At 38.1% G+C, this 16529-nt stretch overlaps 1 protein-coding gene across 1 annotated transcript; it reads right to left on the bottom strand.

The window, feature by feature from the left end:
• Nucleotides 1–5351: 5351 nt before the first annotated feature.
• nhp2 (NHP2 ribonucleoprotein homolog (yeast)) lies at nucleotides 5352–11476 on the bottom strand. Its single transcript, XM_070917414.1, has 4 exons — nucleotides 11201–11476; nucleotides 9595–9664; nucleotides 9295–9400; nucleotides 5352–6247 (listed from the first exon to the last, which is right to left on the bottom strand). Exons 1-4 carry the CDS (start codon nucleotides 11364–11366, stop codon nucleotides 6122–6124), a joined length of 468 nt encoding a protein of 155 aa, XP_070773515.1. The 5' UTR covers nucleotides 11367–11476; the 3' UTR covers nucleotides 5352–6121.
• Between the last annotated feature and the right edge of the window lie 5053 nt (nucleotides 11477–16529).

Genomic DNA, 16529 nt, shown 5'->3' with positions numbered 1-16529 from the left:
TGTGTGCGTGTGTGTGTGTGTGTGTGTGTGTGTGTTGATGCCCGCAGCAGAAAACACACCTGAGACAGACTTTGACTATTAAACTTTAAAACAAGCAGAAAATAAACAGCCAACACAGAAGGAGATGATTTCTCACCTCGTCGGTTGGAAGTTTTTCTGGTTTACTTTTAGGATATTTTTAAGGTGTCGGTGCAGTTCGAGGTGAGCTGGGGGTCGGCTCGGCATGCTGGTATCCTGACAGCTTTAATGAAGACGGCCCGTATGTTTCCTGTCGCGTCCGTTAAAGTGAAAGCACATCTGATCCAGTTTAACCCTCAACAGTCCCAGTCCCTCTGCTGAGATGTCTGTCCACAGGTGAGACCATCAGGGCAGCTCACAGAAACTCGCCTGTTAATGAGGTTTTGGTCAGATGAAAATCAGATCGTGTTGAACCTCTAAAAGAACCACTGGAACCGCCTTAAGCTCTCGTAGAACCTCGTTAAGGACCCCCTGAAGCCTCCTTATGGACGCCTGAAGCTCCACAAAACCCCCCAAAGACCCCTGCAATTCCCTGAAACTCTGTTAAGAACCTCCGTCAAAGACAGCCAGAGCTGTTTAAAGTAGCACTGAAGCCCTCCACTGTGACAGTGAGATACTCTTAATGACTACCAGAACCACCCCATTGATTACTGGAACCCCTTAAAAGAACCTTTTGTTTGTCATTAGTTTCATTTGTTTTATTTGTTTCAATTGTATTATTTGTTTCATTTGTTTTGTTTCATTTATTTTATTTGTTTTATTTGTTTCATTTGTTTCATTTGTATTATTTGTTTTGTTTCATTTGTATTATTTGTTTTGTTTTATTTGTTTCATTTGTTTCATTTGTTTTGTTTTATTTGTTTCCTTTGCTTTATTACATTTGTTTTATTTGTTTTATTTCTTCATTTGTTTTATTACATTTGTTTTATTTGTATCATTTGTTTCATTTGTTTCATGTGTTTTCAAGAACCCTAGAACCACTTTTAAAAAAACCTCCATGGTCATTTAGAACCTGTCCAGGGATGCACAGAACTCTTTTGAGCCCGATGAGGACCTCTTCAACGACAACCACCCCTAAACTACCCCAAGGTCCCCTAGAACATCTTCGAGGACCCTTGGGACCACTTAAATGACCCCTGATGTCTTCGCAGGACATTTGAGGCTCTCTGAAACCCCTCAAGTAGCATATCCCTGAAATTTCCTGAAACTCCTTGTAACACTGGAACTTACTCAAGCTCTTGTAAAACCTTGTCAAGGAAACCCTAAAAGGCCTCTCTCAAGGAACTCTAATACCTTCTGAACGACTGCTAAAATCATCTGAGGACCCTGAAAGTATATGAAATCAAGGAACACTGGAAAAAGGTGTACCCTGAAGAACCCCTTGACATGATCTAAAATCTTCTCAAACCTCCTGCTTGACTTTCTGTCTTGGATCTTTCCTGCACCATTTACCCTCTCCCAGTCTGTTTGTCTGTCTATGTGTCAGTAGTGGAAAGTTTCTGTTGCCTCAGGCTCATTGTTGACAGGAGTTTATGAACATCGGTGGAGAGAGATTATGACGACAAGTCTGAACAGGGCAGACAGAGGAGGAATCTACGATCTGTAGAAACCTGTTAAAAAACTCCTCTTTCTTCCTCTTTTTATGTCCTCGGGGTGAAGGATTCCTGCTCAACATTTCACTACACCTGCTGTGACAGTTCAAAAATACACTTTCATGTGCCATTTGGCAGACTTTTACTCGTCTAATCACATGTAGATCAGGTAGATTCAGTATTTCAATACCAACACCCTCCTGAACTTCTTCAATGACCCCTAAAACCTTCTCAAAGACCACTTGAACTATGGAAAGAAACCACAAACCACAGTGGTGGGGCCACACTTTCATAGGGCCAGGGGCCAAACAGAACAAGGGCCCCCCTCTCAGATTCACAGTTGGATTCAAGGTTAATGCAACACCTGAGCCAACCAGAGGGGTATCTGTGGGTGGTTCTGGTGTCTCTTTGAGGCAAACATGAAGCATGGGCAGAAACGCCTTGAGTTTAACCCTTTAACACAGTGTGTCGTCGGCGACACGTTCGCGCAAGCACACTTTGGATTACCGTAATTACGGCACGGTTTGCGCTATCGGACAAATTCCAACGGTTTCTGAAAGCTGAGACGTTGCGCTTTACAGCCAATATGGTGTCCTTGCGGTAATTTCACTCGCGCCTCTCAGTCAAAATAAGCAAAAAAGTCCAGGCGGACATTTTGAGGCTTAGCTTTTAAACCTAAACCTGGCAGTAAAGCGCAACGCCGTTGCACTCGGTGTTAAAGGGTTAATGTGAAAGCAGTATTTTGGTGATGTAATTTGTTCATGTGGAGCTCATTTTAACTTCTTAATAAATTGTCAGGCAATTTACTCATTCAACACATTCAAAACTAGAAAATCCTCCAGTAAAATGTAATATTTCCTTCTGAAATGTAGTATAAAATATTTACTTAATATTACGTTTGTACTTTTTATTTATGGACACCTTTGAGACATGACCTGACCTGGCATGTTACACCCCACCTGTCCTGGTCCCCATCATATCTTTTGCTTTAATTATTGCGAGCAGGTTTTCATGATGGTTTCCTATAATATTGTGTATGGTGTCCTGTGTCTGTACTGGTCTGTTGTGGATTCAGACTGCCTCTCCAACAAGAACTACATATACAGTGCATCCGGAAAGTATTCACAGCGCTTCACTTTTTCCACATTTTGTTATGTTGCAGCCTTATACCAAAATGGATTAAATTCATTTTTTTCCTCAAAATTCTACACACAACACCCCATAATGACAACGTGAAAAAGGTTTGAGATTTTTGCAAATTTATTAAAAATAAAAAACCTGAGAAATCACATGTACATAAGTATTCACAGCCTTTGCTCAATACTTTGTTGATGCACCTTTGGCAGCAATTACAGCCTCAAGTCTTTTTGAATATGATGCCACAAGCTTGGCACACCTATCTTTGGGCAGTTTCACCCATTCCTCTTTGCAGCACCTCTCAAGCTCCATCAGGTTGGATGGGAAGCGTCGGTGCACAGCCATTTTCAGATCTCTCTAGAGATGTTCAATCGGATTCAAGTCTGGGCTCTGGCTGGGCCACTCAAGGACATTCACAGAGTTGTCCTGAAGCCACTCCTTTGATATCTTGGCTGTGTGCTTAGGGTCGTTGTCCTGCTGAAAGATAAACCGTCGCCCCAGTCTGAGGTCAAGAGCGCTCTGGAGCAGGTTTTCATCCAGGATGTCTCTGTACTTTGCTGCATTCATCTTTCCCTCTATCCTGACTAGTCTCCCAGTTCCTGCCGCTGAAAAACATCCCCACAGCATGATGCTGCCACCACCATGCTTCACTGTAGGGATGGTATTGGCCTGGTGATGAGCGGTGCCTGGTTTCCTCCAAACGTGACGCCTGGCATTCACACCAAAGAGTTCAATCTTTGTCTCATCAGACCAGAGAATTTTGTTTCTCATGGTCTGAGAGTCCTTCAGGTGCCTTTTGGCAAACTCCAGGCGGGCTGCTATGTGCCTTTTACTAAGGAGTGGCTTCCGTCTGGCCACTCTACCATACAGGCCTGATTGGTGGATTGCTGCAGAGATGGTTGTCCTTCTGGAAGGTTCTCCTCTCTCCACAGAGGAACTCTGGAGCTCTGACAGAGTGACCATCGGGTTCTTGGTCACCTCCCTGACTAAGGCCCTTCTCCCCCGATTACTCAGTTTAGATGGCCGGCCAGCTCTAGGAAGAGTCCTGGTGGTTCCGAACTTCTTCCACTTACGGATGATGGAGGCCACTGTGCTCATTGGGACCTTCAAAGCAGCAGAAATTTTTCTGTAACCTTCCCCAGATTTGTGCCTCGAGACAATCCTGTCTCGGAGGTCTACAGACAATTCCTTTGACTTCATGCTTGGTTTGTGCTCTGACATGCACTGTCAACTGTGGGACCTTATATAGACAGGTGTGTGCCTTTCCAAATCATGTCCAATCAACTGAATTTACCACAGGTGGACTCCAATTAAGCTGCAGAAACATCTCAAGGATGATCAGTGGAAACAGGATGCACCTGAGCTCAATTTTGAGCTTCATGGCAAAGGCTGTGAATACTTATGTACATGTGATTTCTTAGTTTTTTATTTTTAATAAATTTGCAAAAATTTAAGAAAAACTTTTTTCACATTGTCATTATGGGGTGTTGTGTGTAGAATTTTGAGGAAAAAAATTAATTTAATCCATTTTGGAATAAGGGTGTAACATAACAAAATGTGGAAAAAGTGAAGCGCCGTGAATACTTTCCGGATGCACTGTAGTTCAGATGCAGCTTCAACCAGCAGCAGCACTTTAGTCCTGAGGGACTCTGTGCTGTCAGTGTTGTTCTACTTACGATATTGTTTCCTGATAAAACGTCACGTGCGGCTGTCAACATGTGATTTTCATTGTTGTGTAATTAAGTTGAACTGTAATGCAGAAATTCTTGCGTTAGGATGGTGATGCAGCAGATATTTAAATCCCAGTGAGCTCCCTGAACCAACGCAAACTGCTCCTGTGTCAGAGATGTGTCCACTAATGAACATAAAACTGTATTCTGTACTGCACAGTGCCGCCAACGTGTGGTCACAGATGGAAGTTCAGTTTTAGAAGACGGTACAACGCTGCCACCGTGTGGCTGAAACATCAAACTGCGGCAGACAATCACAAACATCACCATGTTTCCAGAATAAATTCTTATAATTCTGTTATTGGAACAGGATATGAAGAGATAAACTCCTAAAGCAACGAGATACTTTTCACTCTTCAAAGTATTTTAGTGCAAGCTGTCATGTTTATTATTGATTACCCTGAAAGAATTCCATTTTAAGTTTTAAACCGACATTTCATCTCAGCTGACCTGGCTACATTAGCTTAGCATTTCAATTAAAAGTAAAATCTGATCTCTATAATTAGTGCCACATCACAGGAAACTTCCTGGGGAGTTATGACTTCACAGATCTGTAAAATTAATCATTTCCACATTTGAAACTGAGTTTGTTGCCAGCAGTTTTCAGTTTAAGCTGAAGGTAAACTTTGACTCCTGCTGCACAACATCACTTCTATTCCTTCAGTTTGATCGTCTTGTCAGGTTTATGGATCAGTGTGGTTCCACTGTGTCCTTCACTGAAACAGCCAGCTGATCATAAGTCAAAGAAAAATGATTCGACAAGTAAGAACATTATAAACAGGAGACTTCTGTAAAATGGTGGACTGCTCTGTTAACGTGAAGGATGATGAGAACCAGTTTGATATAAGACGCTTCAAACATCAGTAGAGTCCGTTCACCTTTCTTTTAATTGAAAAAAAGTCAGAATTTGTAAAATGTAAAAAATATTAATAGAAACTTCAGTCGATCATCAGTCACTTTTATATTTAATCAAAACATAATAAACAGCAGAAACACCAAAATCCACCAGAGCTCAAAGACAAAAACATCATCGTGTCAAGATTTGGTGAAAAAGGGAAAAACATAATAATCAAATTACAGAAAAACTGTTTCTGCAAAATGATCAAACTGGACATCAGCACAGGTTTTTGACGTCTTAAAAGAAAAATATTCAAACTGGGAATCAACAGTTCAACTGTCTCATTGCGTCCTGCTGCCATCGACCACTGAGCTGGACCAATTTATCAATCTGATCAATCAATCTGATCAGCTTCACAACAGAACGACACAATGCTCCACTGAAGAGGGAAGTGAAACTTCCTAAAAGTACAACAAACTCACATTAATGATCAACAAAAACACTCCGACATTTATTAAAACCCTCTCCGTCTTCTCCAGAGTCAGATGGTCCAGGACGGTTTTAGCCTAGCTTAGCACAAAGACTGGAAGCAGGGGGAAACTGCTAGCCTAGCTCCACCTTCCAACAACTCCAACTCTGTCGTTTGTCGTTTATTGATCAGCTGCAGAAACAGAAATGTAAAAAGGAGACGTGGTTTCGTTGGAGCTGCTGATGAGAGAAGAAGAATGCTGGACTGCTTCTTTAAAGTGTGGGTTTATTCAAATGAAGGCAGGGACCTCAGAGCTGCTCAATGATTGGCTGATGTCTCAGAGTGGTTTGGGCAGGCCGGACACCTCCGACACACACTCGTCGTAGGCGTCCTGATAGTCCTGATGAGGTTTGATCAGGATCACGCAGGTCGGCCTCTTGGAGCCGGCAGACGAACCCAGATCCTGCAACCAGATAGGAAACAAACCAAAAAATATACATTATAATACACTCGTCCTTCATAATGTAGTCACATGACATCAAACAAACATGTCCATCGTGAATAAACGTCCATAAATCTGTCGAGAAAAAAGACGCTGCAGAACTTGAGAATCATCACGTTTTTTAGTTTCGTGCCGGTTGTCTGGTGAATCAGCTGTTAGCAGCAGCTCCTGTCTGCAGGGATGTACAGACCTCTAATGGAGACAATGTGACCAAGTGTAAACTAGTCTCTCACAGTCTGGAAGGTCTGGCTCAGCCCAGCATCATTCTGGGATAGAAGATGAAAACACTCGGGCTTGCTTGTTTTTCTTTAAACCAATCACAATCATCTTGGGCGGCGCTGAGCCCAGTATGCAGCGACGCAGATAGGAAGGGCAGGAGAATGAGACTGGCAGCCAATCAAGCCTACAATGTCTCATCAACATGGCTCTTATATTCCACTGATATTTACTCTGTGATCTTTCATTCAAAAAACTGTCCTACAACATGTACAGTAAACGTCAGCTGCCCAGCTAATCCTGAAAACACCATTATATGAAAGTCACGAAAATACAAGTCAAGTAACAAGTGACATACATGACAGAGCAACAAACGAGTGAAGGAATCGCACGTTCCTTCAGGCAGGTTTGGTTACTGCTTATATACAGTTAGCTAGTTTAACTACTTTATATACAGTTAGTTTAACTACTTTATATACAGTTAGCTAGTTTAACTACTTTATATACAGTTAGCTAGTTTAACTACTTTATATACAGTTAGCTAGTTTAACTACTTTATATACAGTTAGCTAGTTTAACTACTTTTTATACAGTTAGCTAGTTTAAGTACTTTATATACAGTTAGCTAGTTTAACTACTTTATATACAGTTAGTTTAACTACTTTTTATACAGTTAGCTAGATTAACTACTTTTTATACAGTTAGCTAGTTTAAGTACTTTATATACAGTTAGCTAGTTTAACTACTTTATATACAGTTAGTTTAACTACTTTATATACAGTTAGCTAGTTTAAGTACTTTATATACAGTTAGCTAGTTTAACTACTTTATATACAGTTAGTTTAACTACTTTATATACAGTTAGCTAGTTTAAGTACTTTATATACAGTTAGTTTAAGTACTTTATATACAGTTAGCTAGTTTAAGTACTTTATATACAGTTAGCTAGTTTAAGTACTTTATATACAGTTAGTTTAACTATTTTATATACAGTTAGCTAGTTTAAGTACTTTTTATACAGTTAGCTAGTTTAAGTACTTTTTATACAGTTAGCTAGTTTAAGTACTTTATATACAGTTAGTTTAACTATTTTATATACAGTTAGCTAGTTTAACTACTTTATATACAGTTAGTTTAACTACTTTATATACAGTTAGTTTAACTACTTTATATACAGTTAGCTAGTTTAACTACTTTATATACAGTTAGCTAGTTTAACTACTTTATATACAGTTAGCTAGTTTAACTACTTTATATACAGTTAGCTAGTTTAACTACTTTTTATACAGTTAGCTAGTTTAAGTACTTTATATACAGTTAGCTAGTTTAACTACTTTATATACAGTTAGTTTAACTACTTTTTATACAGTTAGCTAGATTAACTACTTTTTATACAGTTAGCTAGTTTAAGTACTTTATATACAGTTAGCTAGTTTAACTACTTTATATACAGTTAGTTTAACTACTTTATATACAGTTAGCTAGTTTAAGTACTTTATATACAGTTAGCTAGTTTAACTACTTTATATACAGTTAGTTTAACTACTTTATATACAGTTAGCTAGTTTAAATACTTTATATACAGTTAGTTTAAGTACTTTATATACAGTTAGCTAGTTTAAGTACTTTATATACAGTTAGCTAGTTTAAGTACTTTATATACAGTTAGCTAGTTTAAGTACTTTATATACAGTTAGTTTAACTATTTTATATACAGTTAGCTAGTTTAAGTACTTTTTATACAGTTAGCTAGTTTAAGTACTTTTTATACAGTTAGCTAGTTTAAGTACTTTATATACAGTTAGTTTAACTATTTTATATACAGTTAGCTAGTTTAAGTACTTTTTATACAGTCAGCTAGTTTAAGTACTTTATATACAGTTAGCTAGTTTAAGTACTTTATATACAGTTAGCTAGTTTAACTACTTTATATACAGTTAGCTAGTTTAAGTACTTTAAGTACTTTATATACAGTTAGCTACTTTCACTACTTTATATACAGTTAGCTATTTTTAACTACTTTATATACAGTTAGCTAGTTTAACTACTTTATATAGTTAGCTAGTTTTAACTACTTTATATACAGTTAGCTAGTTTAACTACTTTATATAGTTAGCTAGTTTTAACTACTTTATATACAGTTAGCTATTTTTAACTACTTTATATACAGTTAGCTAGTTTACTACTTTATATAAAGTTAGCTACTTTAACTACTTTATATACAGTTAGCTACTTTATATACAGTTAGCTAGTTTTAACTACTTTATATACAGTTAGCTAGTTTTAACTACTTTATATACTGTTAGCTAGTTTCACTACTTTATATACAGTTAGCTAGTTTTAACTACTTTTTATACATTTAGCTACTTTCACTACTTTATATACAGTTAGCTAGTTTTAACTACTTTATATACAGTTAGCTAGTTTCACTACTTTATATACAGTTAGATAGTTTTAACTACTTTATATACAGTTAGCTAGTTTCACTACTTTATATACAGTTAGCTAGTTTCACTACTTTATATACAGTTAGCTAGCTGTAACTACTTCATATAACAAGTAAATCAACGAGTGAGGGAATCGCACATTCCTTCTGGCAGACTTGGTTACTGACGCAGCTTTCAGCAGCACAGAAATCCTTTCTTAGAAATCAGAAATCAGAAATCATCACAACATGCCAGCTGTCCTTGCGTGCGCGTTCAGCCACTGCTGGTTTTAACTCATCACTTCCTGTGTGTGCTTCTCTGTGAGGCCATGTTGGTGGTTTTGTCTCATGGCAGCAGCAGACTCACCATTTTAGATGGGATGTAGGCGTACGGCAGACATCTGTCCTCACACATGACTGGCAGGTGACAGTAGACATCGATGGGCAGCGTGTCGCCGGCCAACACCACAATCCTGCAGAGAGAGAAGAATGAACACACAAAACACTGCTCGACAACTGAAACTACATTATTCATGTTTTGAGATGCTATTAAAGGTTTGTTTACATTGCTGTGATATCCAGTTATGACTGACACATATACAAATACACACAACATGTATGTGGCCCTTTAATGTGTAATGAAGAGTTAAAAACATGGTGGACTCACCCCTTCTCTCCTTTGTTGATAAACTTCTGAACTTCTTTCACTCCTCGGCGGATGTTCTTCACTTTGGCAGCTGGAACAACAGAAAAGATGAAGATACTGGATGAAGATGAAGATCAGTCATTTTGATTCATCCTGAATTGAGCAGCAAAATGATTTCAAACTGAACAAACCTCACGAGGCAGGACCCTCGGCCACCAATCCATTCAAACAACATGAGACCGCATGAGGCGGCTTCCCCCAAGAGAATGGCTAATTTAAACAATATACGGCTCTGGAATAAATTAAAGAGGCCACTCCAATTTTTTCTTAAATCAGCATGTCTACATGTAAGCAGCCAGTCCTGTCCAGTGATCTCCTGATCACCTGAACCATCAGCAGGGCTGAAGTAGTGCAGAGCTAGAAAAAAGCCCGTCATCTCTGAGAAGAGCCAGAAGGATCGGACCGTAGAGGACTGGAGTAAGGTCGTCTTCTCTGGCGAGTCCAATGTTCAGCTTTGTCCAACACCTGGTGGTCTGATGGTTAGACGGAGACCCGGAGAGGCCGACAAGCCACCGTGTCTCGCACCCACTGTGAAATTTGGTGGAGGATCGGTGATGATCTGGGGGTGCTTCAGCAAGGCTGGAATCAGGTCAATCAAGATGTGGATGGAGGACCACCAGATCAAGACCCTGTCATGGCCAACCCAATCTCCAGACCTGAACCCCACTGAAAACCTCTGGAATGTGATCAAGAGGAAGACGGAGGGACACCAGCCATCAAACAAAGCCAGGAGTGGCATAAAGTCACCCAACAGCCGTGTGACAGACTGATGGAGGGCACGCCAAGACGCATGAAGGCAGTGGTTAAAAATCAGGGTTGATTTGTGAACTCTTCCTGAGGTAAAACATTAGTATTGTGTCGTTTCAAGATGAATATGAACTTCCTTTCAAACATTATTCGAGGTCTGAAAACACGTCAGTTTTAGAAAACAAATGCTCTAAATTACATTTTTTTGGAAGAAATGTCAGTAGTTTATACAATGAAACAAAATGTTCAATTTACTCAAACACATAAATATATAAATAGTAAAACAAGAGAAACTGAGAAGTTTTGCAGTGGTCTCTTCACTTTTTCCAGAGCTGTATATTTCATTACGGGGTGTATGCCGAATGAATCATGAGTGTCCAACTCTTCGTACAAGCTCTAAATCCACGACCTCAGACGTCTGTAATGTCGGCTGGCACGCAAGAAAGCGTTAAAATATTTACATTTTTCTCTCAGTTTGGCATTGTTTACCTAAAAAACCATTAGAAACGGTAGAAAACCGACACGGATCAGCACCAAACTGAATTCAGTGACACTGACCAATAAAAGCAGGATACAGGATCATTTTTAATATTTCGATCTGCTGCCAGCACGAGGCACGTTTCCACCACGAGAAGAGACGCTGAGAAAACGACCCCAAATGCATCGCTGAGGAGGACGTTTCAATAACCTGTAATGTGCCGAATTCATCGGAAGAATCCAACGATTCGTTCAAGATCTCATTTGTCGACCTTCTACGTCTGTAAAGTCTGTTGACACACATGTGAGCTTTCAAATGTTTAGATGTTGAGTGGAGTTTTACCCTTTTTGACGCATTTGTAGAGTTTCTTGCTGAGCTTTTTGGAGGCCAGCGGCTGAGCGATGGGGTTCACGTTAGCGATCAGCTCCTGGTAAGACTTCTCGTTCCCGTCGGCGGCCGCGGCCTCCTCTCCGTCCGCGGAAACTTTCTCCTTCTTCGTCTTCGTCATTTCTGATCGAACAGTCTGATCAAACTAAATAATCGATACTTGTTCACTTGTCGCTGATCTGATTTCTGTTAGCCCGTCACAACATGCACGCTACGACGAAGTCACACGTGTTTGAGTTTCTTCTTGTGTTATGTGAAGGAAGCACACAGCAGCGCCCCCAGCGGACCGGAGGGCAGCGACAGCTTGACCTTTCAAAATAAAGGACTAGGCTGCCTGCTTTACATTCGGCTTGACGTTGTATTTATTTCTTTTGTATTGTATCATCTTTTACCTGCAAAAATATAGTTTATCTCCTCATATACATCATGTATGTACACACACATGCACACGCATATATACATATATATATATTTATATTGTGTCTTTCTGTGTATGTATGTATCTTCTGTCACCTCCTTACATGAATTGTAATCCATTAGATTTTGCAGTATTAGATTGAAGTTTCGTGGGAAAAAACTGAGGAAAACAATATGATAAAATAAGATAAGTAATAAAATGAAATAAAGATGAGTAAAACAATGTGAAAGCAAATAAATACATTGAAAAAAACACTTGCGCTGCGTGACAGATTAACAACCTTTTTGTTCAAAAAAGAAGAGATCATTTCCATATTATTCCTGGCATCATTTATAAAACAGAATATGAGGGTTCACTTCTGTTAGATTCCGATTTATGAAAGTAGTTGTTTAATAAAATAAAAACAATCAGAATCATTTTTCCTAAAATCTGTAAAACCAAAAGTAACATTTGCATCAAAACAAATGAAAATTCATCAGTTTCCATTTCAAAGTTCATTCTTGACCCATTTCCTAGGCAAACTGTATCTGCTGAGGAAGATCATGTCGTGTTCAAAAGCTCCAGAATAGCTATTAAATGAAAACTGTCCTCAGATATGATCCATTCTACCTTTATTTACTTTATTCTTCTGTTTCTATTGTTTTTTTTTTAAATCTTCTTTCTTCTTTTTAAGTTTCTTATTTGTTAAAAAGGGCTCTCAGTAAATAAGGTGATTGTTGTATGTGTTTTATTGAGTATCAAGACACATTAAGTGCTTAATTAATACAGAAAAATAACAGTAGTACAGTAACACAAAACATACAGAAATTTAAAAATCTAAATGTATAAAACGAACATGTTTGAGAAATATTACAGAACAAATATTTAAAACAGTTTATACATGTAAAGTGTGCAGAGACATTTAGTAAACATGTAAACACTATTAAACGTATTCTGTTTGAACTAGTGAACGTTACACTGTCTGATAACAAATAACAGGCCTCACTATTGATTAGTAGTATTAGTTAAAGAGCTTTGCTGTTGGTTAACTCCACTGACCAATGACTGCATTGTATCTGAATGAGGACGAGTGTGAGTCTGTTTGGGAGCAGTGATGTCATGATGATGATGATGTCATAAGCGGTGGATGATGTCACCCAGCACAGTGGGGAGTTTCCTTTTCTTCATCTCTCTGGACATCTGACACCAGACGCAGGGCAGACAGAAGGTGGAGCACAAACAGTCGCTGCACAAACTGCCCTGAACACACAAGAGAGCAGTACTCAGGTCCTCTACTGCAGTAAAAGTACCAATACCACCAGGTACACATTACAAGTCCTGCATTCAAAATCCTACTTAAGTAAAAGTACAATAGTATCATGCATCAAATGTAAACAAGTACACAAGTATTATCAGCTTCCTGCAGTAAAAGTACTGGTTCTGCAGTAAAATGTCTCATGTGACTGATATTTGATTCTATCTACAGTTAGTAGATACAGGTAGTAGTTTATATACTGTTAGCTAGTTTGAACTAGTTTATATACTGTTAGCTAGTTTGAACTAGTTTATATACTGTTAGCTAGTTTGAACTACTTTATGTAATGTTAGCTAGTTTGAACTAGGTTATATACTGTTAGCTAGTTTGAAAGAGTTTATATACTGTTAGCTAGTTTGAACTAGTTTATATACTGTTAGCTAGTTTGAACTACTTTATGTAATGTTAGCTAGTTTGAACTAGTTTATATACTGTTAGCTAGTTTGAACTACTTTATGTAATGTTAGCTAGTTTGAACTAGGTTATATACTGTTAGCTAGTTTGAAAGAGTTTATATACTGTTAGCTAGTTTGAACTACTTTATATACTGTTAGCTAGTTTGAACTAGTTCATATACTGTTAGCTAGTTTGAACTACTTTATGTAATGTTAGCTAGTTTGAACTAGTTTATATACTGTTAGCTAGTTTGAACTACTTTATGTAATGTTAGCTAGTTTGAACTAGTTTATATACTGTTAGCTAGTTTGAACTAGTTCATATACTGTTAGCTAGTTTGAACTACTTTATGTAATGTTAGCTAGTTTGAACTAGTTTATATACTGTTAGCTAGTTTGAACTAGTTTATATACTGTTAGCTAGTTTGAACTAGTTCATATACTGTTAGCTAGTTTTAACTACTCTATCTAAAGTTAGCTAGTTTGAACTACTTTATATAATGTTAGCTAGTTTATTCCAGTAGTTCTTCCAGCCCCTCCCAAGGGTCATTAGATAAATCGTTGCATTGGCCAATCAAATACATACAAGCTCACATTCCTGGTAGATGACTCTGTAACATGAACTTGGTTGTCTGCTGTTTACCTCAGCACCGTAGTGAAAGATAAAACTGTTTCCTCCATGAAAACTTTTGTTGTGTAAAATCCTGTCTGTGAGAATTACAAACCTCAGTGCAGAGTTTGGCCATTGATCAATTTTTAAAACCACATATTCACAGTAGAAAAAAAGAGTTGTGTCCTCACTTTGATGTCATAGTGTTGACGCATAGAGACCCTCAGGGACATGGTGATGGGACGGATGCAGCTGCAGGCGTCCAGCAGGGGGAGACAGAGACACTGACCGAATGCTTTAGTGGTTTTACAGGCGAAACAGGGACAACACCACAACGCACAGCAGCCTTCAGGACAAAACACACATTAATACACAACATTAACACTGACGTCACAATGACTTTAAATCGCATTTCACCAAAATAACACAACAGACCTCAAATGACGTTATGCTGATAAGATTTGTCTGAATGAGAACTTCAGTTAGCTTAGCATAAACAGATATTTCCTTCTCATTTTAAACTGTATGAATACTACTCACTCTGAAACACACAGAGGTCTCCATGTCTGCCGGAATAAAACTAATACTTAAATTTACTGAAGATTTATATTAAGTTACACTAGCTTGTGATGCTTCAGTGACTTCCTGTTTACATAGTTGATTGCTACTGATTGGACAGTGCTACAGATGTTTCCTAGCAACAGATTTACACATTACTCAAGTCTTTACTAGCTGAAACATTTTAATGGTAGTAGTTAGAACCGAGTCAGTCGTTACTGAGAACTGATACCCCTGTTAGTCGCTGTCTCTCTGCGTATAATAATGGCTAAATAAAAAAGTGTTACTGTACAGTCTCTCATGTCGTCGCAGCAGTCACAGATCCCAGAAGCCCATTCAGCTTCATCAGAGGAAACAACCGGAGCCTGAGGCTGCGTCCACACCGGCCAGCTCATCCTCCCACAGAACACAGACACCGTCAAGCAGTTCACATCTGCAGCACAACTACACACACACACATCAGACTACTACTGCTACTGCACTACATCTCAGGGGAAAATATTGTCCTTTTTACTACTTTTTACTGCACTACATTTACTTGACACTTATACTTACTGTTACTTTTAACACAAAATAATTCTTATATGATATGATGCAGTAATTACTAATCTACCCAGCAGTATAAGAACGATCGATCGAATCTTACTGATTAAAACAGAATATATTGATATTCTATAACAATATAACACTGAACGTTCTGCATAATAAGTACTTTTACTTTTGATACCTCATTTTGCTGATAATACTTCTGCACTTTTACTAAGTAACATTTTGAATTCAGGACTTTAAATCATAACAGAGTATTTTTAGACTGTGGTATTTCTACTTTTGAATAAAGGATGTAAGTACTTCACAATATCACAGGTTTATTATCACTGGTATTAATGTGTGAGCAGCGTTTTATTGCTGTACTCAGTCAAAGGGATTTTTATGACTTTATAAAGTGTTCTATCAGTATTCAAACTTATAAAGACGTTTCTGTCTTTATAACCTTTTTATTTGCACTCGTTTAAAAAAGTGAGAGTCTATATATCCAAACAGAAAAGACAAAAAGATCAAATGTAAAATACTATAAAACATAATGACTTCTCTCTGACAGCGTTAGGAACATAAAAACTGATTAAAACCAAAGAAGAAGAGAGAAAGACATGATCGTCTTACCTGTGTGTGTCTGACTGAGACACTGACTGAGCTGTTCTGATTGGACGAGGGCGTCTCTCAGAGGACAAACCTGCCCCACCTGTCTGACCACATTTTGTTGGATTTCTTAGGCAACAGTGTCGTCACACCTGCAGCAGAGGAAGTTTTACTTTACATGAAAGGACAGAGGAAGAAATATGTGTAATAAATAAAACTGTTCCTGAAGTATATAAAAACAGACGTAAAGCGTGACACTTTTCTGTTCATATATTCATTTATTTATTCTACATTTGGTCCTGGTGCACTTTCAATCATTCATCTCTTTATTCCATAAAACAGAATAGAACTGGAACGATAAAGAAAATAAAAAAGTAAGTTAAAGACAAACCAATTTTATTGATTTGAAAAGTGCTATTGTCTATAAATTACCCACAAATCCAAATGTGAACCAGTTCTTCAGTCAAAGAATGAATTTATATTAAATGATCAAAGAATAATGTAATAATATGTCTACATGTGAGAAGTTAAAACAAATACTGAACATCAATAAACATTAACATGTCCTCATATCTGATCACAGCTACATTATAGTGTGTTATAAACCATTTATTACATGTTTATAGACTGAGGACGCCTCTCAGTGACTCCTGATGCACTCGTATAAAACAGTGGAAAGAGTCTACATGCAGTTAAGAGATTCAGCCACGAGGTGGAGACAAACGTCTGGGTTCAGGGTTGATACCAGCAGCTGCAGATTCAGTCCATTCAGCAGAACAACAGAGCTTCAGTCATCAGCAGCAGTTTTAGAACTAAAAGATTCAACAGTTTCAACAGGAGAACAGAAATCAGTACAATCACCGTCATGACAG

The sequence above is a fragment of the Enoplosus armatus genome, chromosome 13, assembly GCF_043641665.1.
Source record: "Enoplosus armatus isolate fEnoArm2 chromosome 13, fEnoArm2.hap1, whole genome shotgun sequence".
Lineage (NCBI taxonomy): Eukaryota > Metazoa > Chordata > Actinopteri > Centrarchiformes > Enoplosidae > Enoplosus > Enoplosus armatus.
The sequence above is the reverse complement of the archived record's forward strand: the minus strand, read 5'-3'. Positions and strand labels throughout refer to the sequence as shown.